The 24,981-nt window shown below is 44.6% G+C and overlaps 1 protein-coding gene across 5 annotated transcripts in view; it reads right to left on the reverse strand.

Annotated features, from left to right (window-relative positions):
- LMF1 (lipase maturation factor 1) overlaps nucleotides 1-24,981 on the reverse strand; it is a 157,510-nt gene that overhangs the window by 98,904 nt on the left and 33,625 nt on the right. For all 5 annotated transcript variants that reach the window (XR_014213590.1, XM_082199107.1, XM_082199108.1 and 2 more), the window contains one exon: nucleotides 15,414-15,562. Coding sequence is in view for 4 of the 5 variants with exons in the window: in XM_082199107.1 (XP_082055233.1) it covers nucleotides 15,414-15,562 (149 nt within the window). In the remaining variant the exon portion in view is untranslated. The remainder of the gene's footprint in view (nucleotides 1-15,413; nucleotides 15,563-24,981) is intronic.

Below are 24,981 nucleotides of genomic sequence, written 5' to 3' on the forward strand. Positions count from 1 at the left end.
AGCCAATGCAATTCTGGGCTGCATCAATAGGAGTATAGCATCTAGATCAAGGGAAGTAATAGTGCCACTGTATTCTGCTCTGGTCAGACCACACCTGGAGTACTGTGTCCAGTTCTGGGCACCACAATTCAAGAAGGACACTGACAAACTGGAACGTGTCCAGAAGAGGGCAACCAAAATGGTCAAAGGCCTGGAAACGATGCCTTATGAGGAACGGCTAAGGGAGCTGGGCATGTTTAGCCTGGAGAAGAGGAGGTTAAGGGGTGATATGATAGCCATGTTCAAATATATAAAAGGATGTCACATAGAGGAGGGAGAAAGGTTGTTTTCTACTGCTCCAGAGAAGCGGACACGGAGCAATGGATCCAAACTACAAGAAAGAAGATTCCACCTAAACATTCGGAAGAACTTCCTGACAGTAAGAGCTGTTCGACAGTGGAATTTGCTGCCAAGGAGTGTGGTGGAGTCTCCTACTTTGGAGGTCTTTAAGCAGAGGCTTGACAACCATATGTCAGGAGTGCTCTGATGGTGTTTCCTGCTTGGCAGGGGGTTGGACTCGATGGCCCTTGTGGTCTCTTCCAACTCTATGATTCTATTCTATGAAATGGTGCATATGGCATTTTTAACAATATATCAATAACAATAAGCTAGTGGTGATGCTCTGTTTCTACATCAGTTTGCACACATCGTTTTGTGTGCATTTCCTCCTAATATAATTATTATAGAACACCACTATACCCTTTGCTCATTTTCTGTGCACATTTTTTTTGGCTGGAGTACTGATTCGCAAAAATCGAAATAGAGTTTATTTCAAATGAGAGCTGAGTTTCAGCACACATATTGTTTTGGAAAATGTGAATTAGGTAGGTTTGCATTTTTAAAAAAAAGCTTTGCGAAGTAGGTAAGTAGGTTAAGAACTTATGTTATGCTATTTCACATGGGCTATGGAGTTTATTGCTGGAATGATATTGTGTATAATGTAATACTGCTGCTTAGTATGTATTCATTATGTACAGTCATACCTCGGATGTCGAACAGAATCGATTCCAGAAGTTCGTTCGACTTCCAAAACGTTCGGAAACCAAGGCGTGGCTTCTGATTGGCTGCGCGAAGCTCCTGCAGCCAACTGGAAGCCGCAGAACCCACACCGGACATTCGGGTTCCAAAGAATGTTCACAACCTGGAACACTCGCTTCTGGGTTTGCAGTGTTCGGGAGCCAAAACATTCGACTTGCAAGGGGTTCGACTTCCAAGGTTTGACTGTACAGTGGTACCTCTGGTTGCGAATGGGATCCGTTCCGGAAGTACGGCCGGATTCCGAGGTTTCTGCAACCCGAGGATCACTGTTCTGCGCATGCACATGGAGGTAGACCGCTTCTGCGCATGCGGAGAAACACGGTCTGATACTTCCAGGTATGCTGCTATAGTAACGTGAAGTTTACGTAACCAGAGGGTTACGTAAGCCGAGGTGCTACTGTATTATGTATTTTTTTTTATTACAATGTATTGCTTTTTATTATGAATTGCATTTATATAACTGATTTTCTTTTCATTGCAATTCCTGAATTGCAGGGGGTTGCACTAGATGACCCTGGGTCCCTTCCAGCTCTACCATTCTATGTTTCTATGGTATTGTATGGCTATTATGTCTCGATATATTTCAGTATGTTCAGTGCTGGGTGTAAACCATCTTGCGTTCTTCTGACAAAGTGCAGCGTAGACGTTAATATACAGATATGTGATATACAGAAATTAAATAATAAAAATAAAATGCAGGCTGAACAAATTTCTCCTGCACCTCTAATCTGAACAGAAATGAGAAGGATGCTGAAAGGGCTCTCCCTGTTCTGGGTCTGAGAGCGCTGGAACTGCAGCACCCCAGATTAGAGAGATCACATCGTATTTTTAGAACAACTGGAGAGGGAAAGAAGGCAAAGAGAGGTGTGCAGGAGAGCAGTCCTGCTTCTCCCTCAGGTTACAAAAAGGTCAGCAGGTAAAAGAAAAAAGTTTGCAGCACTACAATGGAAGAGGGAGAGGTCCACCAATTTAAAGGTTGGCAGTAATCTCAGGATTGAATTTCGCGGCCTCAAAGCCAGGACTGAAGACAAAGAAGGGGGCGGGAGGGGAGAAGCCAGCCGTGCCAAGCAAGAAAGATGCCCATCCAAAGAACAAACCTGGAAGCAGGAAAGGTGTATTTGGAAGCCTCAAGGTATATGGGACTAGAGCACCCACCTTTGATGTGTGCTTCTGCAGGACATCCTGATTAAGATCTCACAATAATATCTCAACCAAAGGAGGCTTCGCTAGTCAAAAGGATGTTCCGGACACCTGTGGCTCTGCTTTCTGGTGGTACATTTAATGACTACCTTCTCCTTTCCCCCCAATAAGGTGGTCCATTGTGTTATGTAATTAAATAAAAGATGGGAAGGGAGACGGACATCAGGCTTGGGAAGAGCAATGAGACTGTTGGAAGATCTGTGTCGGGAAAGCAAGTGAGAGGAAATGTGAGGGTGCTATCCAGAGAAACAGAAGCAACATGAAGAAGAAGAGTTTGGATTTGATATCCCGCTTTATCACTACCCTAAGGAGTCTCAAAGCGGCTAACATTTTCCTTTCCCTTCCTCCCCCACAACAAACACTCTGTGAGGTGAGTGAGGCTGAGAGACTTCAAAGAAATGTGACTAGCCAAAGGTCACCCAGCAGCTGCATGTGGAGGAGCGGAGACGCAAACCCGGTTCACCAGATTACGAGTCTACCGCTCTTAACCACTACACCACATGAGAGATAAAAGTACAGTGATGCCTCGCAAGACGAAATTAATTCGTTCCGCAAGTTTTTTCGTCTTGCGGTTTTTTTCGTCTTGCGAAACACGGTTTCGGAAAAGTTTCAAAAATCCCCAAAGTCTTCAAAAACCTCAAAAAAGGCTACCACACCGCGTGCTATGAGTTGCTCCTCGAAGTCAAGTCGCAACTGTATTAACGGTTTTAAGAAAAAGGAAGCAAGCCCATAGGGAAAATCGTCTTGCGAAGCAACTCAAAAAACCAAAAACCCTTTCGTTTTGCGAGTTTTCCGTCTTGCGAGGCATTCGTCTTGTGAGGTACCACTGTACAGGATTGATGGCTCAATGACTCTCTTCAATATCAAACAGGGGCAAAGACACAGTATAAGAAGCAGGAGGAGCAGTTAAATTCTTAGATGGTGGAATATCATTTTTAAAGACTCAGCCCTAAGTCACCGCATAAATATAGTTTCAGACAACTTCTCAAGATCTACAGAAGTTAATGTTTTAGTGAAATATGTACTAGTCCTTTGGAACCTAGCATAGGGACTGTCTAACCAGCTTCCAGGGACACTCATGGTGGCTAAACGTCTATTGCTTCCTAAGAAGAGCCTGTTGGATCTGTCCAGAGGCCCAGTGGCCTGTGGGAAACCAGCAAGGACGGTCCGACTACAAGAGTGCTCTGCCCTCCTCCTTTTTCCGGAACAGGATTATTTGGGGGAAGCCATGACTGTTGGAAGTTGTACCGTGCTACCCACCCCACCGTCCATGGTCAGTGGTCAGTCATGTTGGGAGCTGTAGTCCAATAACATCTGGAGGGCAACAGCCCCTCCCAACCCTGATGTACAGGGAGGTAACAAAATAAAAACAGGGAACATGAGAGACTCCATTGTGTCCAACCTGTAGGATATTTGGTTCCCCCTCAATAGAAAACATTGAAAATACTACAAAGGGGAAAGGAGCCAGTGTGGTGTAATGGTTAGAATGCTAGACTAGGATATGGGAGGCCAGGGTTTGAATCCCCATGCAGCCGTATAGCTCAGTGGGTAAACCTGGGCCAGTCACTGTCTCTCAGCCTAACCTACCTACAGGGTTGTTGTGAGGATAAAACAGGGAGTTAAGAACCTTGTACACCGCCTTAAGCTCCTTGGAGGAAAAGGTGGGAAATAAAGGTAATTTTTTTAAAAAAAGAAAGCTTAGAGAGAATGGGAGGCTCGTTGGGCCTGTTGCTGTTGTTGTTTTTATGTGAAGCCACACAAGCTATAAAGTTACAGGTTGGGTTTCGCGTCAACTGCTTGACATTTCAATAGCCTGTTTGGACTGAAGCCACCTAATCGACTGCAGGGCCACACCCTTCCCTCTCTCCCAACCACCGACTTCTCACTTAAGCCAAAGAACCTTATGCAAAAGCCGGCTAGGAACAACGCAGCCCTTTGCTGTGAACCAGGGAGCTGTTTTGCCTGGGATTCAAATAGGCCAGGTAGGCAAACGGGCTTTGCAAATCAGACCGCTCGCCAGCTGGCGGACAGTTAGGCCGCACCCAGCCCAGGTTGACAAACTGCTTCACAGGGGAAAAGACAGCTCACTTCTGAAAACTTGTTGAATAACATCATTTGGGTGTCCACAGCGCACTGCACATGCAAAATCCTCCATAATCCCATAAAGTAGATTGTTTAAAGTATTTTTAAAAAATAATAATAATAACTGATGCACCGCTCTGTATCACAATTTCTAAGAGGTGCACGGTAAGGATATATTCAAAAACCACAGAAAATCATTTTGGCAAAGTTCGTAGCATAGTGGCAGAGCAGCTGCTTGGCATGCAGAGTCACAGAAATGAAATTTGGGGTTTGTCTGTGCTGTGCACACAACGCTATAGAAATAAGTATCACACAATTGTGAGAAGGAAGGGAAGGGGAGAGAACAGGCAAAGCTGACTGAGAGTATTCTACCCAACAGCTCAGTAAGAAATGAACCAACTCCTTCCTTCCAATGTTCTGGCCAATGAGTGTAAAGCAGGGATGGGGAACCACAAGCCCGGGGATCAAATCTACGCCCCCTTGCCACTGAGGCTGTCTGGGCCTCCGAAACGGAGGCTGGCAAACATTGAAACAAAGGCTTCCCAAACCAAAGCAAATGCCTACCACCCTTATTGTTTACTGGAGCAGTTACAGGGCTTCACTTATGCTCTTTCCACAATTCTGACAATTGCCCTGTGAGGCAGGTCAATTGCAGACGAAGGGCTCAGAGTGTGTAGCTTGAATAAGGCCACCCACCGAGGCAACAGCAGAGGTCACAGCTGGTTTTGAGCACAGCCTCTTCTCCACTGTCCTTTTCCAGAGAGCAGCAAAAGACTGTTAACTCTGGAAGGGAAAAGTGTTTGAGGAGCTAAAGGGCATGTACTACTTCATATAAGGACAGGAGAAGAACCTGCTGGATCAGGCCAGTGGCCCATTTCGTCCAGCATCCTCTTCACTCAATGGCCAACAAGCACTGGGGAAACCTGCAAGCTGGATGTGAGCGCAACACCATTCTGCCCACCTGCAATGACTAGCAACTTGTATTCATTGACTTGTTGTTGTTGTTTAGTCGTTCAGTCGTGTCCGACTCTTCGTGACCCCATGGACCAGAGCACGCCAGGCACTCCTGTCTTCCACTGCCTCCCTCAGTTTGGTCAAACTCATATTAGTAGCTTCGAGAACACTGTCCAAGCATCTCATCCTCTGTCATCCCCTTCTCGTGCACTCCATCTTTCCCAGCATCAGGGTCTTTTCCAGGGAGTCTTCTCTTCTCATGAGGTGGCCAAAATATTGGAGCCTCAGCTTCACAATCTGTCCTTCCAGTGAGTACTCAGGGCTGATTTCCTTCAGAATGGATAGGTTTGATCTTCTTGCAGTCCATGGGACTCTCAGGAGTCTCCTTCAGCACCATAATTCAAAAGCATCAATTCTTCAGTGATCAGCCTTCTTTATGGTCCAGCTCTCACTTCCATACATCACTACCAGGAAAACCATGGCTTTAACTATACGGACCTTTGTTGGCAAGGTGATATCTCTGCTGTTTCATTGACTTAATACTGCTAATAGTGGAGGCAGGACATAACCATTGTGGCTAGCAGCTCTTCATAGACTTGTCCTCCCTGAATTTGCCTAATCCTCTTTTGAAGCCATTCAAGTTGGTGGCCACTACTGCCTCCTGTGGGAGTGAGTTCCAAAGATTAACTCCTGTGCCATGGGAAGAAACACTTTCTTTCCTCCATCCTGAACTCTCCCAACAATCCACAGACCAATCCTCCACAACATTTCGCCATGGACCAAACAAGTCTTTCTTCAAATGAGCTCTCTGTTTATCCCAAATATGTTAGAAAACTTCCAGTTCTTTGATCCCAACCCCTCAGTACAAGGAATCTGGAAACTACTGCAGTAAAAAGGTGTGGTTCCTTATTAACCGTACTCTGGTTCCTTATTAGTTTTTGTTTATGGAAGAACTGGCTCTGGTAACTCAGTGGTAAAAGTGTCAAGACCTGCTGGGTCTCACTTACTGGGAAAATGATGCATTTAAAATATATTAATCCTCCCCAGTTTTGTTTTATTGTTATTTTTTATTGGCCCTTTTTGAAGTCCCTCGCTATGATAAATAAAATTTTATAAACTTCTATCATGTTGCCTCTTACTCTCCTTTTCCCTAAACTAAAAAGTCCCAAAAGCTGCAACCTTTCCTCATAAGGGAGTCACTCCATCCTCTTGATCATTTAATATATATTTTGGAGAACTGGCCAGGAATGACAAGCCTGGAAACACTCAAAAAAGAAGTAGCTACTTGGACAGGACAGAGGGCAGAACCAGTAGCTGCACTGTGATATATTTTGGTATTAGTAAAGGTAAAGGGACCCCTGACCATTAGGTCCAGTTGTGGCCGACTCTGGGGTTGCGGCGCTAATCTCGCTTTATTGGCCGAGGGAGCCGGCGTACAGCTTCCGGGTCATGTGGCCAACATGACTAAGCTGCTTCTGGCAAACCAGAGCAGCGCACGGAAACGCCATTTACCTTCCCGCCGGAGTGGTACCTATTTATCTACTTGCACTTTGACGTGCTTTCTAACTGCTAGGTTGGCAGGAGCAGGGACCGAGAAATGGAACCTCACCCCGTCGCGGGGATTCGAACCACTGACCAGCAAGTCCTAGGCTCTGTGGTTTAACCCACAGCGCCACCCGCATCTCTATTTTTTTTGTATTTTGGTATTACTTCCCCCCAAAATAGAAGGGGACGCTCAAAAAAGAAGCTCTATTCCATATCAACCTTGTCGTGCAAACTCACTTCTTTTCATCATATACAGCCTACCTCACCCAAGTTCGGCCCCGTTTCACAATGATAAATCCCAAATAATTAAAACGTCATTCACGCATTAAGCCAATATGAGCCCCATTCATGGTGGGGGATTTTTTTTTTTTTAAGGACAAAAAAATCTTTCAAAAGTAGGGGGAGGGGAGAGGGAGGAAGAGGGATAAATAACTATATTCCTCTCTGCTGAATTTCTCCCTCCCCTCGTTTCTCTTTATAATGCAGATGTCAGGGTGATGTCCCCACCCCCCCTCTTCTTCTGCAGAATGTCAAAAAAGAACAAAGCCATCTTTGATCCTTTTTCAGGCCAAAAATTATTCCAAATAAGTTGGAGCTGGGTGGGTTAAGAAAGACGCATACAAACCCCACTGGAACAGCTCGAGATGACAATGAAAGGGAGACTGATGACCTTAAGCTACGTTTCCAAAATTCATTTGATGCAAGCTTGGTAAACACTGGTTGTGCAGGGCGGATTTGACATGAAAAATTGTAAGAATCCAGAGTCAACCTGATTATAACAATTCTGAGTCAACCTGAAGAATGTTGTTTATTTTTTTATTCATTTCATTTGTGTACCGCTAAAATTTTTAAGAAAAAAAAATCCTCAAAGCGGTTAACAGCACATTAAAACATCAAATAAAACAATCGTTACTGCAGAAAGTAAAACATAAAGTATGCATTCAATGCAACAGAATGAGCAAGAAACTAAAATACTTTGAAATAAATCATCGCTAAAGGAGGTCAACTACGGAATGCACATTTAACGCAGCAAGTGAACAACAACAAATGATCTTAAACATTTCAAAATAAAACCTTACTGAAATGAGTCAAATATAAAATGCACATTTAAAACAGCATAATTAGCAAGAGGGGGGAAATAATACCATAAGTCTAGAACTTAATCTGCAGCTGTTGCTGCCAGTCTTGCCAACAGTGGTCCATGGTGGGTGGTAGCTGTGGAGGCTCAGTGACCTGAATCTGCATTAAGAGGCAGCCACATGAAATCGCTCCGTTGGGCAGCTACCTGGGGAGGTGATGGTGACAGCACTACAGCGGTACCTCAGGTTAAGTACTTAATTCGTTCCGGAGGTCCGTTCTTAACTTGAAACTGTTCTTAACCAAAAGCACTACTTTAGTTAATAGGGCCTCCCGCTGCCACCACGCCACTGGAGCACGATTTCTGTTCTCATCCTGAAGCAAAGTTCTTAACCCGAGGTGCTATTTCTGGGTTAGCAGAGTGTGTAACCTGAAACGTATGTAACCCGAGGTACCACTGTATTGGGTCTCTTGCTACCTTTATTGCCATTTGATAGATTTTCAGCTCTGTGCACAACTCTCCTACCCAAGCCCCACTCAGGGAAAATGACCCTCCATGGAGACAAAGTGAGCAGATTCTTGGAAAGCATTTTGGTGCTTGCTAAAAACCTTTGTTTGTTTATTTGTTTGTTTGTTTGAGCAAGGCTACCTAGGGATGCAGTTTTTAATACATTTTAGTACAATTGTTTTTGAAATACTGGTTTTATAGTATATCATATTTAATGGGTTATACTGAATGAGGTTTTGCTCAGCATTATCAGTTGTCTTTTATTTGCTTCTCTCTCCAACTCATTCCGCCGCCACCCCACCCCCCGCCACCCCATCCTTTTTATAGACACAAAAAGGAGGAAGACTGAACGAGAGTTTGACTTTGAAGACTTGCTGTGTTAGGGGTGGGTGAATAGGATTTATGAAAGGTTCTTGGGGTCTTAGCTGCTATGTGCCTTTTTAAGCCGTGGAGAGGCAGGGGCAGGAGGCAGAGAGATAAAAACCACAGCGTTTTCTTGCCAAAGGGCTATGACTCGGACAAATGAAGCAAGATCAGAAAAGTACAAAGGAGGCTACTAAGAAGTCAAGTATGGGATCTCCACAGAGTACGGGGCGGCTGCAGCTGGAAGGTCAGAGGTCGGAACGTTGCAGACATCACTTTCCAAAAATTCCCATGAAGCTTCGCTGCAGAAAGTCTGTCCCTTTCCCATTTCTCATGTACAGATACCGAGGAAGCATTGCAAAAAACAAAAGGAGGAAAGAAAGCGCCCTTTATGTTCCACTCCGGCCCACGTTAATGCAATAAAACGAATTGGGATAATTACCCTCCCTTTCAGAGTCCTAACGGCAAAAAGGAGGAAGACGTGGCTGTCAATTAAAGCTGCTGACTGCAGCCCATTTTGAGCTTGATTTCAAACACATAGGAATGCAATAAATCCTTGGTTTACAGCATCATATCTAATGTGATTTCAGAGCTGGAGAGCCTGCAATGTCAAAATTCAAAGCAATTTGGAGAGCAGAGGGAGGAAGAGGGCTCATCTGACTTCTCAGCTAATCAGATTTCCACCTTTTCCAGTAAGTGCTTTTGCGAAGCTGCACAAAAGAATGGAAAACCCAAAAAAGTAACAAAGGGGTAGGGGAATAATGTTATATTTGAAAGTTTAACTTTGTGCAATAGCCTTCACAGGATCTGTACACAGGCTGCAACCATAGAGCAGTTTTCCACCAGTACCTCCAACGGTGCCTGTGAAAGTTTTCTTGAGTTCCACCCAGAATTCATGGGCATCCAATGAATCTGCATGTTGAAAGATTCGGGACAAGAAAAAGGAAGAACTGCCTCACACAGTACATAGTTAAACTGTTGAACTTGTTCCCACAGGAAGAAGCGATGGCCACCAACTTAAAGGTAAAGGGACCCCTGACCATTAGGTCCAGTCGCAGATGACTTTGGGTTGCGGCACTCATCTCGTTTTATTGGCCAAGGGAGCCGGCGTACAGCTTCCGGGTCATGTGGCCAGCATGACTAAGCCGCTTCTGGCGAACCAGAGCAGTGCACAGAAACGCCGTTTACCTTCCCGTCGGAGCGGTACCTATTTTTTATCTACTTGCACTTTGACATGCTTTCAAACTGCTAGGTTGGCAGGAGCAGGGACTGAGGAACGGGAGCTCACCCCGTTGCGGGGATTCAAACCGCCAACCTTCTGATCGGCAAGCCCTAGGCTCTGTGGTTTAACCCACAGGGCCACTGGCTTTAAAAGAGGACTGGACAAATTGATGAAGGATGTAAAGGCTATCAGTGGCTAACATGACACTTTCTCAACATTCTGAAGGTGGCCATAATCTTGGAGTCCCCTGCAATAGAGGTCATGGGCCTGCCTTTGGAAGAAAGGGGAGGATAAAATGTAATGAAATGAAAGATAAACAAGCAAATATAGTAAGAGTGAACTCACATTCTTGGCATAGGTCCTTCTGTACGCAAAATGACCCACAAGAGGAAGCCATTGAGGTGGGGGACCAGAAGCTTTGCGGAAACACAAAAGATGGTGAGGAGATGGGCTCTAAATGGAGGGGGTGACAGTTCAGTAAGGACAGGGCATTCTCAGCAGCCAGTGAATGATCAGCATCGCGGGGGGGGGGCAGAATGGAAAACCAGGGAGGGTGAAATGGAAAAAAGTTTCCTGAAAGAAGACATGGCCAACTGGCACCTAAGCAGAAGCACGCGGCTCTGCAACATTCTGCTGCAGGGCAGGGTCCACATGTTATAAAATCATATTGTGGGCTTTTCGAAAACCGTTTTTTTGCTTGCCTTCCAAGGATGATGGAAGAGTAAAGGTGAAACACAGTTAAGAGAGTACAGTGGTACCTCGGGTTACATACGCTTCAGGTTACAGACTCTGCTAACCCAGAAATCGTGCTTCAGGTTAAGAACTTTGCTTCAGGATGAGAACAGAAATCGTGCTCCGGCAGCGCAGCGGCAGCAGGAGGCCCCATTAGCTAAAGTGATGCTTCAGGTTAAGAACAGTTTCAGGTTAAGAACAGGCCTCCGGAATGAATTAAGTACTTAACCCGAGGTACCACTGTAGCAGGAAAGAGGCTGTTTTCTTCATTCCCTGCACCAAGAGCTTTTCATCCTGGCTGGAACAGACTACAGGGCTCGTTGGACCTTACTAGCCTGACCTAGCAAGACAATTCATCTGTGAGTCAGCTTCCAGTAAGCTAGAGAAGAACTGGTGTGGATTTGGCCATGAGTTCAACAGCTGCCCCATTCTTCCCCATTCTTGCTCCTGGGACCGTTTTAACTTTACATAACCTGCCTGCACTGCACCAAATACACACACACACACACACGTGTGTGTAGGATAAATATGAAGAATCACTGAAGATTTGTAACACCTGCAAGAAGGGAATTCTGTGCATTTATTTTAACCAAGTACTGTTGGCTTGCAGCTGCCTAAGACGTTCAGCTATGAATCTGGGAATATGTACAATTCACAGAGTGTCTCTCCCTGTCCTTAAAAGATCTGAGCTTTCGGTTATCCGGAGAGCCATAACTCTCCAGGTGTCTTCCGAGTGAGTTCTCGGTGAAACAGATGAAGCCCCAAGAGCAGCTTTTTATGTCTCACTTGTTGATATATAAGTAGCAGGCATCTGAGAGGGGGGAAGATGGAAAGGTCATTAAAGGGAGAGGGGATTTTAATCCAGGCTGGCGTGGATCAGTGATTAATGGCACCTCAGGCAGCGCCATGCCCCAAGTTATGTGTACGATCCCTTCTGGACTAGGATAACAAGGCTGACAGCCCACAGCACAGCGCAAGCTTAACGCGTGAAACCAGCATTTCCTCCCGGACCACACATGTGCACCTGTTGCAATGCTGCCTGCAGCTGAGGAATGGGCAGCAGTTAAACATAGACAGAGAAGGGGCTGCCGGTACTGCCACCAGCAGGGTGTGTTTCTGGTTGCATGGAACATGCACATACAACTCCAGCAGTTTGTGTGTGTTATTACATTTATATCCTATCTGCTTTCATCTAAGGAGCTCAAGGTGGCATACAAAGTTCTCCCCTCCTGCCAATTTAATCTTGTGAGGTAGGTGAGACCAAGAATGACTGGCCCAAGGTCACACCGCGAGTTTCATGGCTCAGTCGGTATTCGAACTCTGGCCCCGCAGGTCCAGCACTCTAACTGCAATACCACACTGGCTCTCATACCATTCTGGGAACTGTAGTTTGTTAAGAGTTGCTAGGAGGCCCCTATTCCCCTCATGCAGCTAAAATTCCCATTGTTCACAAGAGTGACTCTTATACCACTCTGTTAAACTGAACTGACTGGTCCAAAATCAACCTTGAACCTAGCCCCTTTGAGGAAACGGTGGGATAAAAATGCAATAAATACATAATAAATAAATAAATACAGTGGTACCTCGGGTTAAGAACTTAATTCGTTCTGGAGGCCCTTTCTTAACCTGAAACTGTTCTTAACCTGAAGCACCACTTTAGCTAATGGGGCCTCCCGCTGCCGCTGCACGATTTCTGTTCACATCCTGAAGCAAAGTTCTTAACCCGAGGTAATATTTCTGGGTTAGCGGAGTCTGTAACCTGAAGCGTCTGTAACCCGAGGTAGCACTGTATGTGAATGGGCTAAATGAATTCCTGGTTTCCACAACAACACTGGAAATGTGCAGGATTTACTATTGAAAGCAACAAGTTGTTTTTGTTTTCTTTGTTTTCTAAAGAGAATGGCAAAATGCTTCTGGTTCGATCCCCGTATGGGACAGCTGCAGATCCCTGCATTGCAGGGGGCTGGACTAGATGATCCACAGGGTCCCTGCCAACTCTACAGTTCTATGACTCTATGATCCCATAGCACATTCCTAGTCCCGGCAGCTGGGAGACAGGCTGGAAAGCGTGGGGGCAATGACTACTGAAACCAGGTGCTGCAGTCAAGGAGGGGCTTTGGTTCCCAATGTGGGCAGTACCACCCCCACCCCCAGAGGAGGGGAGTGGGATTACCTTGCTGGGAAGTGCTCAGAGGCAAGAGGAGGTGTAAATGACTATCAGACTTCAACAAGCTAGTATCACTGGATCAAGTTCACCAGTTTTGTTGAATTCATTCAACGAAATACAATGGTACCTCGGGTCACATACACTTCAGGTTACGGACGCTTCAGGTTACAGACTCCGCTAACCCAGAAATATTACCTCGGGTTAAGAACTTTGCTTCAGGATGAGAACAGAAATCGTGCGGCAGCAGCAGAAGGCTCCATTAGCTAAAGTGGTGCTTCAGGTTAAGAACAGTTTCAAGTTAAGAACAGACCTCCAGAACGAATTTAAGTTCTTAACCCGAGGTACCACTGTATTTTTAAGTGGATTGTAAATAAATGTGCAGTTAATTGTTACTGTTTTGAATTCTATTGTATTAGTATCTTCTTTAGTGGGTTCTGCAAACCAGTGTTCTGAATAATGTCTTTTATAGGGCAGAGGGTCACTTGGGATGAGCTTATTGAACCAAGGGGGCAGTGGGCCAAGAGAATTTGGGTACCTTTGGGCCAAAGGTTTCCCCAGCTGGGAGTTACAAAGGAAGCTGCCTTCCACCAAGTTGGACCACTGATCCAACTAGCTCCGTATTGTCTGCACTGAGTGTCATCAGCTCTACAGGGCTGCAGACTGGGAATCTCTCCCAGCTCTACATGGAGATGCCAGGGATTGAACCTGGGACCCTCTACTGCAAAGCAGATGCTCTAACCACAGAGCCAAGGCCATTTCCCCACGAATGAGGGCTCTCTTGAACCACCTTACGACACACATACATACATATATACATACAGGCCAATATGCACACACTGGCATTTCTCACCAACAAATTTGGCTTGTGAGGCTGCAGGATTTCAATTTGATGTTAGCTCCGTAGACAAAAAAAACCCCACCACATTGTTTTGGGCAGAGACCGGTTTTTGCAAGCAAACCGGAACTGGCCAATTTGTTTGTTTGTTGCCTTGAGAGCAATTTCTCAAAAAGCAGTCAGGGCTGTTGCTTCTCCGCCTCCCCGTCCCTACCTTCAAAAATAATGTTAGATGATTAAACCTTGGCTGAATGTAGCAGGTGCAGTTTTGTCTCATGCTTGAGGGGTCCCTTGATGCTGGAAGCAGAAAGCAGGGAGGGGAGTCTTGATGGGTTTTGCAGACCATGGAACCTCTTGGGATGATGCTGGTGGTGTCATGGCAGGGGCAAGGGGAGGAGCTTACTGGATCAAGCCCCCTCCCCTTCTCCAGGAGGAAGGGAATTGGGAGATGGACAGCTCTGAAGGGGGGGGGTTATTTCCCTGTCTCATTTTTTTTAGTTGGAGAGACTAAATGCAAGAGGGAATCACAGAAAGCTGAGAGGCTCCTTGAGATTCCCATTATCACTCCAGTATTGCAGGACAGAAAATCTTTAACCCTTTAACTGCCAAGTGTGCATGTAAGAAAAAGTGATAAGAAAAGGTGGTCATTTATTCTGCTGGGGTAAATGGAAGGTACAAAAAATTTCAGCTATACTGGAACATCACACAGATCTTGAGACCTAGGCCCTTTGCACAACAGTGTTCTTAAACTTTGAAAAATGCGAAGGAATTACTGTCTTCCCAAAGTGATTTTTAAATTTCAGCTCCACTTATAATGGAAAGCAGGCAGTAATCACCTACCAACGCACAGCCCTGGTTAATAGCTGAAGCCTGAGGTGAGATCTCATGTTAATCAAGCACTTCAATTAGCATTTAGTTAGGAGAGATTCAAATAAAAACCTCTCCCACAGCCCTCAGTTCACACTTGAGACTATACCCAAAGATTTGTTAGATTCAAGTAGGAATGGGAGGAGGGAGGCAGGGGGAGATTTGATTCAGTTTGTACTGAAAGGCGAACCAAGTTATTTTACACCATCTGAAACAGTATGTGAACTCAAGCACAGTGATCTCTTGAAATTCTTACTTCTCCAAATTTTGCAGTGCTGTTCTCCAGCCGAGTCATGTGGGGAGGAAAAAAAAATGCTCCCCTGGCCACATGGAGGAAATTCTTGCTCCCAACAAGGACTCCCCAGGAAACTATCAACTTACAAGTCCAATACAGTGGTGCCTCGAAAGACGAAATTAATCCGTTCCGCGAGTCTCTTCGTCTAGTGGTTTTATCGTCTTGTGAAGCAACCCTATTAGCGGCTTAGCGGATTAGCGCTATTAGCGGTTTAGCGGCTATTAAAGGCTTAGCGGCTTAGCGGCTAAAAGGCTATTAGCGGCTTAGCGGCTTAGAAAAAGGGGGGAGGGGGGAAATTGCAAGACTTTTTCGTTTTGCGAAGCAAGCCCATAGGGAAATTCGTCTTGCGAAGCGCATCAAAAAACGCAAAACCCTTTCGTCTAGTGGGTTTTTTGTCTTGCGAGGCATTCGTCTTGCGGGGCACCGCTGTACTTGGAGCAAACAAATGCAAAATTAAACAAATATAAGATGTGGGGAAAATTCACTTACTGCTCCAAGCATGATTCTGAAGATAAGCCATCGATAGCCCCAGATGACTATGCGGGAAGGTGGTGTGCGTCTGGGCAACTGGGAAAGTGTCCAGAGAGGGCAGAGGAATATTCCTAAAAAACCTGTCTCCAGAAGCTGAGATTCCCATCCTAGAGGAGAAATAATGGGAGTTACACATTAGTTTGCTGGAGAACTAAGAGACAGTTCAGCTGCAACATGCAGCTTTATTGTCAGCAGGGTGATGGTCTCTGCTAAGCCGAGAGATCGCAATGTTTGGGCATAAGTGGAAGGAAATACCTCCCGAGTTATGTAGCTTCCAAAAAGGTAGCCTGCTTCAGCAAAAACAAGAAAGGCTACCACTTTTTATTTCCTATCATGAGATACATTCATTTATTTAGAAGCGTTTACAAACCACTTAGTATTTCAAACATCTCTTTCAAATAGTTTTAAAAACAAACAATATAACATTAAAACAAAAACCGCAAAAATAATACCAATAAAACAGTAGTTACAGAAGAATCAAAAATTTGGGAGATCTAAGCAGATAACACAGGATCTTATAACACAGGAAAAGCCTGGGCAAAAAAACAGAGCCTTCGGGAGAAACCTAAAGCAACTGATAGCGGCTGCTTCACATATGGAAGAGGAAAGGGTTAGGCAACAGCAGAAAATGTCCGTTTTCGGGTCACTGCCTTACGATGGGCATGTGGGGCATGCTACCAACAGCATAATTTCCCCAGATGACCTAAGTCAATGGTTCCCAAAATATTTCGCCTGCTTGGTCCCATAGATTCATCTCCAGTGACCCCTACTCTATAAAAAACATTATTCAGAATAAAAGTTTGCACAATCCACTAAGGAAGATAATAACACAATACAGTTCAAAAGAGCAACAATTAATTGCACGTTTATTCAAAAACCAATTAAAACTATTTAGTTTAATTAATTCCACAACACTGATGAGTTTGATCCAGTGGCACAAGCTTCTCTGATTGACATCCACAGCTCTAGCACCCCCCTGCTGATCCCATTGGAATCATAGCATCCCTTAGGTCAGGGGTTCTCAACCTGTGGGTCCCCAGATGTTGTTGGACTACAACTCCCATCATCCCTGAGCTCTGGCCTTGCTAGTTAGGGGTGATGGGAGTTGTAGTTCAACAACATCTGGGGACGCACAGGTTGAGAAAAGCTGCCTTAAGTAATCTCATTGCCACCCAAGGGGTGGTACCATCCACTTTGGGAACCACTGACGTAGAGCAATATAATAATAATTTATAATAATAATTTATTATTTATACCCCGCCCATCTGGCTGAGTTTCCCCAGCCATTGGGATATTCTTGCCTTGGGATATTTTTTCCATTCACCCACCAACGTCCCCTGCTTATCAAATGTGTTAAGAGAGGTAGAATTCCATCCCATGTCATACCAAGTTACAATATTTGCATTTTATTTCCCTTCCAGCTCCAGCAAAACACACACAACATAAAATATCCAAATGATTATTGAGAAAAGGAGGGAGGGGACATAAAAGAGTTTACACTGATGAAAAAAGACTTTTATAGAAGGGCCTTCACTCTGCTTAGTTATTAGTGGGAGTTCTTTGTTCTCTGTTACTCTGTACTTGTTTAAAATTCAATAAAATATATATTAAAAGACAAAATAAGAGGGTCTGCCCTGTTACTATTTCAGTGTGAGCAAAACAACTAAGTCACAAGTTGAACAAAAAGACATACATCTTAGTAAAGTAAATGTGACAGAAACAATAAACAACCCAATTGCGATGTATCAGTTAAATGAATTCCACTAATTAAATGAACAACATACATATATCAGTAGAAAAGGTATATAAATAGCAATAGAATAAGTTCCATATATGAATAAGGTTTGTCCTTATTTCTATGTACACATTCCAAACAAGAGAATTTTTGACATATTAATTCTACTGCTGGTTTTAATATTAATCTATAGTTGCTTAGAACTTGTACAAAAATATTAACTCTCCTGTTGGTTAAAATATTAATCTTACTGTTGTTTGGAACTTGAAGGACCGCCTTAGGCAAATATATAATGGGAAAAATAAGTACACCCTTGCTGAAGCAAGATTATTCCATAAACAAGAACCTTCCCAATTTACACATGCTGGAGACAATTTTAGCTCACAAACTCTGCTGAGTATCCTTCACCTATACTTAAGTCAGTGTTTCCTAAATTCCTGACAGCAGAGAGAAACATTCTGAATTGAAACTGGAAGAATGATTCACATATATATCCCCCTTCTCAAAAGTAAGCCTATTGCCTGTCCTCAGAGCCCACTGACTGGGTCTCCCAAATACATCAGGGCAAGCACAGAAAAGGAATTCATCCAGAGTTGCAAGAGGAAGCTTGGCACAGGGAAGAGTAAACAAATGCACCAGGTTGCTTCTGATACAGGTATCACTGCTGTTATAAAGGTGGCCGGGGCAGAGCAATGAATCATACAGAGATGCAGCAGGCAGCCTCCTGGTGGGAAGGGACTGAAGCTCACAGAAGCTTTTATTTATGTATTACGGGACAGGTAACCAGGTCTCTCAAAACACATTAGGGGCTGCTGTGTTTTGGGAATCACGGCGTCGCATAATTAAAGGGCTGTTGAATAACAGAAAATGTGCAGATCTTGATCTCATGATGAGCAAGACTATTTTCTGAATATTGAAGGAAAGCAAAAAATAACCATGAATGGAACAGCCTTTTTGTTCTGCTAACTGTAGACCCAACAATTCCCTTCAATTAAAACTTAATGACTGTTTTCCCCTTCATGATTGAGCTTTGATTATAAAAAAAGGGGGGGATTCTCATTTTCTCTGCACACATCCTGTGGTTTCTAGGAGATAACACTCACTGCCAAAGCCAGCACTTTTTGTGGAGCAGAACGCAGATCTGCAGTTGCAAAAGCAGCTGCATCAGAAAGGCGAGGGGAGACGGCAGAGCTTGAAAGGTTAATTGTTCCTGATGGCGGCCACAAATAGCAGTTATGGGCTCTGAACTGGCACCCGAAGGGTAGTATATCTCACTTGATTCAGCCCGAACAAGAACCCCAGTGTTATCAGGGCTTTCACATGCTAATTATTACAACCCTCTTCCAGAAAAAACAACTGGGTCCACTGGATCACCACCCGACAGTGCATTATCCCCCCACCCCAATTCTTCAACAGGAATCCTGCAGGCCACATCAGCCCCCTACCTCATTCTCTCTCCCCCACCCACATCACCCAGCACCATTGCCCCATTCATTTTCTTCTCAGCTGCCCTAGCTCCAACCACCACACTCCCTTTTGTCTGCGCTAAACACACATCTGTATTAAGAGGAAGTCACAAGTGGGGAGTCTCTGGCCAAATGATATTTGGCTCTTTTAGACTCTGCCCAGGCCATGTCCTTCACGGGCCCTGCTCTGCACACTCTTGAGGGGCTCTTGCCTGGCTGGACTGCAATCGTGCCTCTTGTTTGATTGGATGGAGAACTATTGATTGTGTGAGCAGAAGCCGCTGTGTATGGCTGGATGTAAAAGAGAACAGCCAACTGTTTCACCTGGCCCCACCTGCAACTGGTCTGCGGCCCTCGGAAGGTTGCTAACAGGCCCTCAGATGTAAAGGAGCAGTGTGTTATCAGCATATTGATGACAACGTACTCCAAAACTCTGGATAACCTAACTCAGCAGTTTCATGTAGATGTTATCCATAGCATGAGGGACATAACTGAACCTTGAGGAACCCCACACTGAAGGCTCTGTGGGGCCGAAGAACACTCCCCAAGTATCACTTTCTAGAAACAACCATCCAATTAGGACCAGAGCCACCTCCAAGCAAAGCCACCCACCCCTAGCTCGGACAGCTGCTCCAGAAGTATACCATGGTCGATGGTATTGAAGGCCACTGAGAGGCTGAGGAGAATTAACAGGGACACATTTACCCTGTCTCTCGCCCAACAGATGTAATCAAAGCAGTTTCTGTGCCAAAACCAACCCAAAGCTACAACTGAAATACATCTAGAAAACCAGATTCCTCCAAGAGCACATGGATCTGGTTCACGGCCACCTGCTCAAGAACTTTGCCCAAGAAGGTGAGATTGGTAACTGGTCAGTAGTTACTTTGATTTTCCAAATGTAGGGAGGTCTTATTGAAGAGTGGTTTTACCATTGCCTCTTTCAACCCCATCCCACAAGGGGGCATTAATCATCTCCCTGGCCCAGCTAGTTTTCCCCTTTCTAATTTTGATGAGCCAAGAGGAGCAAGGGTCCAGAGCGCATGTGGTCATCCTGGCCAATCCAAGCATCTTGTCCATATCCTCAAGCCTCATCCAACACAACAGGACTAGGCAGTGCTCTGGACACCCCTTGAGATTCGTCCGATGTAAGAGTGGAGTCAAGATGCCAGTGGATACAAGCGGTTTAATCCTCAAAACACTTTGCAAACAACTCACAGTGAGCTACCATCAGTTCTGCCATCTCCTTCGGGCCAGACTGTAAGAGGCCCCACACAACCCAGAAAAGCTCTGCCAGATGACACAATGAGGATACAATGGAGGCCGTCCATTGCTGCCTTCACTGCCACTAAGTAAGCTTGATGATGAGCCCTCACCAGTGTTTGATTGCATGCAACCAGAATTTTCCTCTACTCACGTTGGAGCTGCCTGGCTGCTTGTATCCACACCCTAACTCTGGAGTGCTATTGCACTGAAGCCCCAGACTGGCAGGTGCTCATGTGAGTTTCAATTTAAAACATCTGGCAGGCACTGGGTTCTCAAAAGCTGACATATATCCTTCTTGAAGTGCAGTGCCCAGAATAGGACACAGTACATCAGAAGAGATCCAACTTGCATGGAACAAATGGAAGAACCGCTTCTTGTGACTTGGAAACTCTGGTCCCAGTAACACCCACTAAAATTTCAAAATAAAAAAATTCCTTCCAGTAGCACCTTAAAGACCAACTAAGCTAGTTCTTGGTATGAGCTTTCGTGTGCATGCACATTTCTTCAGATGCCACCCGAAAGCTCATACCAAGAACTAACTTAGTTGGTCTTTAAGGTGCTACTGAAAGGAATTTTTTTATTTTGACTATGGCAGACCAACACGGCTACCTATCTGCCACTAAAATTTCATTAGCCTTTGCAGCCAGGTCACACTGCATTCAGCTCCACCACAGAATAACGACCCTGTTTGAATACCACCCGGAAGAGGATTTGCAGCAGCCCTGAGAGTCACCAAATGCACCAGCGTAAGACGCGCGGAAGAGCAGGCCTCTGTTCCAACGTGAAAAATGAGGAGTGCCTCCAAATGGTATTCCCATCAAGTGCTTGTGAACCGCTCTTCATACTGCAGATAGGGGCCCAATAGGTGCAGTTCTGAATTGTGTGTCTGTGTCAACTGGGGGCGGGGAGGCCTCAATGGAGCCTCCAAAACCACAAGACCACACAGCAGGCTCCTTCGCTTCCCCTTCCTTTTTCTTGGATCCCAGCTGCTGGCAGGGGCTCACCCACTAGATTTTAATTTGTACCTGGCACAACACACACCCTTAGGCATTTTATTACTATTACTATATCAGGCAGGTGAGGAAGGGACCCCAAACCCAGTAAGGGAAAAGGGGGGAGTACAGCTTAGAATTTCACCCGATGTACCAGAATGCCTAATGGCCTGGAATTCTCTGCATGGAAATTTATGGGGGGCTTTTTGGCCTAGAAGGCTGATCTCCCCCACCCCTCCTGGTGCACCTGCCAGGCTTCTTCCAGAGCTGAATTCCTGGCACTGCCATCTTCTGGGGATGGTTCCAACATCCCAATCTCGTTTTAAAATGTGCCAGGGTTTATTTATTGAGGTGGATAATTCCATCATGCAGCTGGAAAGGGCTTGGAAGGAGGGGTGAAGAGAATCTTATTGATGAGCCAGCCTGGAGTAAACAGAGCTCCCCCAGCTGTTAAAAAAACACAAAATAAATTATTAAGTTACCCACTGACACCAGCAACAGCTGAGACAGTGATCAACAGTGTTTAATGGTCAGTGAGGCCAGAGAGCACCATCATTTCAAAATATTCAACGGAGTGGGCAGCCCCCAGTTTAGAAAATGTATTTTATTTTTAATAATTTTATTGATTTTTAAAAATTAATGAGCCCTTAACAAAAAAATCTCAAGGTATACTGTGAAAATACACCATAGGGATATACAGTCTGCAGTCTGAAGTGTAGAATATGATTTAACCCAGAAAAAACAAACAAATGTCTGGATGTCTGAAAATTCAGGATTGTTTTCCTTATTCGAATAATCAACAAAACAGCACCAATCAGTTATAAATGAGTTTGTGTGTCTCTGTCTGTCAGCTGGTCATATTTTGCTGCTCTTTCAGCCTTTGGTTAGCAATGGCTACTGCTAACTGGGCAGTTTTTTACAGATTGGGGTATCACTCTAATAGTCCTCTTCTTCCCCACAAATTTGTCTCACCTCCTTTCACAACCATTACCCTAAGGAAAACAGAAGTCTATCTTTCCCAATAATATATGGAAAACCCAACTTCAGTATAACTGGTGAGGATTCCATTTTCCTACTTCAATAGTAAGATTACCTTACAGAAGCCAGTGAGAAACAGATTTCCCCTCCTGAACCCTGCTGAAGTAGTGCAAGCACCCATCATCAGACCCAGACTTTTCCACAATGAATCAAGCAGGCCCGAGGTCTGCACATGAAGCTGGGAGATATGGCATCACAGCTTGCTAGGAATTTGTAAGCAAACTCTGAAGAACGGTCATAGTTCAGAGGCACAGTACACACTTTGCATGCAGAAGGTCTCCAGTGGCACTACTGAATTAGATGAGCCAATGTTCTGACCCAATATGAGGCAGCTTCCAAACACACACACACACACACACACACACACACACACACACACCCTTCTAAGCATTAAAACAAACCTCCCAAAAGTATCATACCTCAATATATTGGTCTAAATATCAGCTGGGAGCCAACAGTAGGAAAACAGAGCAGTCAGCCACCAGCAATGAAAATGAACACTCCGCCATCTTGACAGAGCATATTGGCAATAGAAGTCCCACGTACGATTCTGTGACATTTGGGGAGCTTTTATAAAGGGAAACCACAATCACACATAAAAATTGTCCTCGTTAAGGATACCCCTTCTGGGCTCTGCTGTGCCCTCACCCAGCCACTCCCGCCCCACTGCCCAGCGGCCCTCTCTGCATACTGATACTTCTGGGAACGAAAGGGTCGCATTGTTGACCCACCTGCTCCCGTTTTCTTTTGGTTGGGTCTCGTCAAATTTCAGCAGCTGCAAGGGCAGGACAATGAGCGCTACTGTTATCTAGGCGGAGGGAATGGATGCAATTTAAGATGGAATAAAATAAAAAATGGCACGGATTTCAACGGCTGCACTCGCCTCACACGTGTTCAGAATGTACGGTACGTGCGCCTAACTGGGTGCAGAAAAATAAGCCAATTTTCTTTCTTTCTTTTTTTAAAGAAAGTATCTTCTTGGAAAATGCTGGAGAATGCCACAAACGCTAATGCTTTTCGGTCAAGATCGCATGCATTAAACTTAATCTGTCACCCTTCACACACTTCGAAAAATCTTCCAGAAATCAACCATATAAACCAATGTTTAACGACCAACATCTGTTGGCTGGAAAATCTCTCTCTGGCTACACATTCGTGAGGATGCTTCATTAAAGACCATGCAGTTGTTGACCAAGATGAGGTGGGAGACTTGTGTGAAATTGGACAAATCGACTGCCCATCTACTGTCTCCCCTGGAGGGTCATTAGCCCCCAGGGTGTAATTTGGAAACATTCTGCAGAACGCATGAAAGAATCCGCATTACCAATACAGAATGCATTGCAAACGGAAAGCTATTCAGTCCACACACACACATTCACACATAGAAATTTAAGACATGCACACTTACTACAGATTATGCCCCACTGAACATAATGGGACAATACTCCCAAGCAAACTTGAAAAGCATTGCACAGTTTTGGGGAGAAAGTGCACGCACACACACACGCACACAAAACACAGATTTATGGGGGAATGGGCTATGTTCCTTATGTTCTGCAATAATAAATTACCAGGACAATGTACAATTGTGTGGTGTGTTTGATCTATCGTAATCTTATAAATATTATTCACATTTCTGTGTTGTAAAATAAATAAATAAAGCAAGCAAGCAAGCTGGCAGCAGAAAAATAATTTTACAGACTGGTACAAACAGCTTCATTAAAGGAATGAAAAATAAAAAACAATGCTTTAGAATGCGAACTAGAAACCACCTTTTATATTCCTAAGGATGAATTGAGGTTTAGCTTTGGTTATATTAAATTTGTACATCGCTTCCCGCTCAGTGTAGGAAACTCCGATATATAAGCTAGTCACCAAATGGCTCCTGAAACCAGGGTTACAGTCACCAAAATAGCATGTCTAGTTGCTATTTGGAGCCAGATGGCTCAAAAGTCGTGTTTTTCAATACATTTTTTCGGTTCCTGAAATTTGTACTGATTGTGCAGATAAAATATCATGGATTGAATTCTAAAGGATGTGTTGGTAATGTGTGGAAACAGGCACAATCCAAGGATTCCCAGACATGCGCGTCCAGATGATGGAGACATCATGGGCCATCCTGGCACCTGGGCATCTTCACTTGGTTGCAGTAAACACTGCTTATGAAAAGCCCCCTCCCCACAGGATGATATCCATATCAACTGTAGATTTAGTTGCTTAGTATGTCTGTTAAAGGTTTGGATGCTCAGAAAAACACACTTTCTTTCAGCGTTCATTAAAACAAGAGTCTTGCTGTTTATGCAGACATACACACCTTTCTGAACATTGTTATTGTTATTTATTTTTAAAGCACTGAATATCTCTTTCTGCCTCCTCTTCTACTTCTTCAATAGCCTAGCGGACGTCACGCCACAATAAATTCATCACGCCTTCATGGCGCCACAAAACTCAGCCCTCTCTCCCCCTCCACAATATTTTTTTTAAGCAAACCCTTGAACAAGTTATAAGCCCGGTTTGCTTTTGAGGTCAAGCCTACGGAAGATAGTACAGAGATCCCAGTCAAGAGAAACCTTTCTCCAACCGTTCCACAAACAGAAAAGGAACGGCAAGAAAAGCTTCTATTAAAAAAGGGGGGGGAGGAAACCACCCGTAATTCTGAAGGGAGCCGCAAATCGTAATGGGACGTGGGGTCATTCCGTTTTATGGCGCGACTTCGTTTATGAAAGAAGAAAACTCGAGAATCAAAAGGCCCATCCATCAAGTCCACTTGACAAGGAAATAGCTGAAGAGTTGAAGGTGGTCAGGGGACCATTTCACCGCAACACCTAAAGAGAAATTTCCCAGTGGAGAGAGTGGTTAAGAGTCTCTCAATCTAAGCTCCAAATTCATTGGCGCCACAGCCTTCTAAAGTTACTCTTCTCAGCCCCACAAGCATCTCAGCCCCACCCCACCCCCCAAAAAAACAGTTCCTCCACCTCCTTCCTCTACTCCACATCACCAGATTCATAGAAGAGGGCTTTTTAAAAAGGTCA

Source organism: Podarcis vaucheri (genome assembly GCF_965113315.1).
Source record: "Podarcis vaucheri genome assembly, chromosome: 14".
Taxonomy (NCBI): Eukaryota; Metazoa; Chordata; class Lepidosauria; order Squamata; family Lacertidae; genus Podarcis; species Podarcis vaucheri.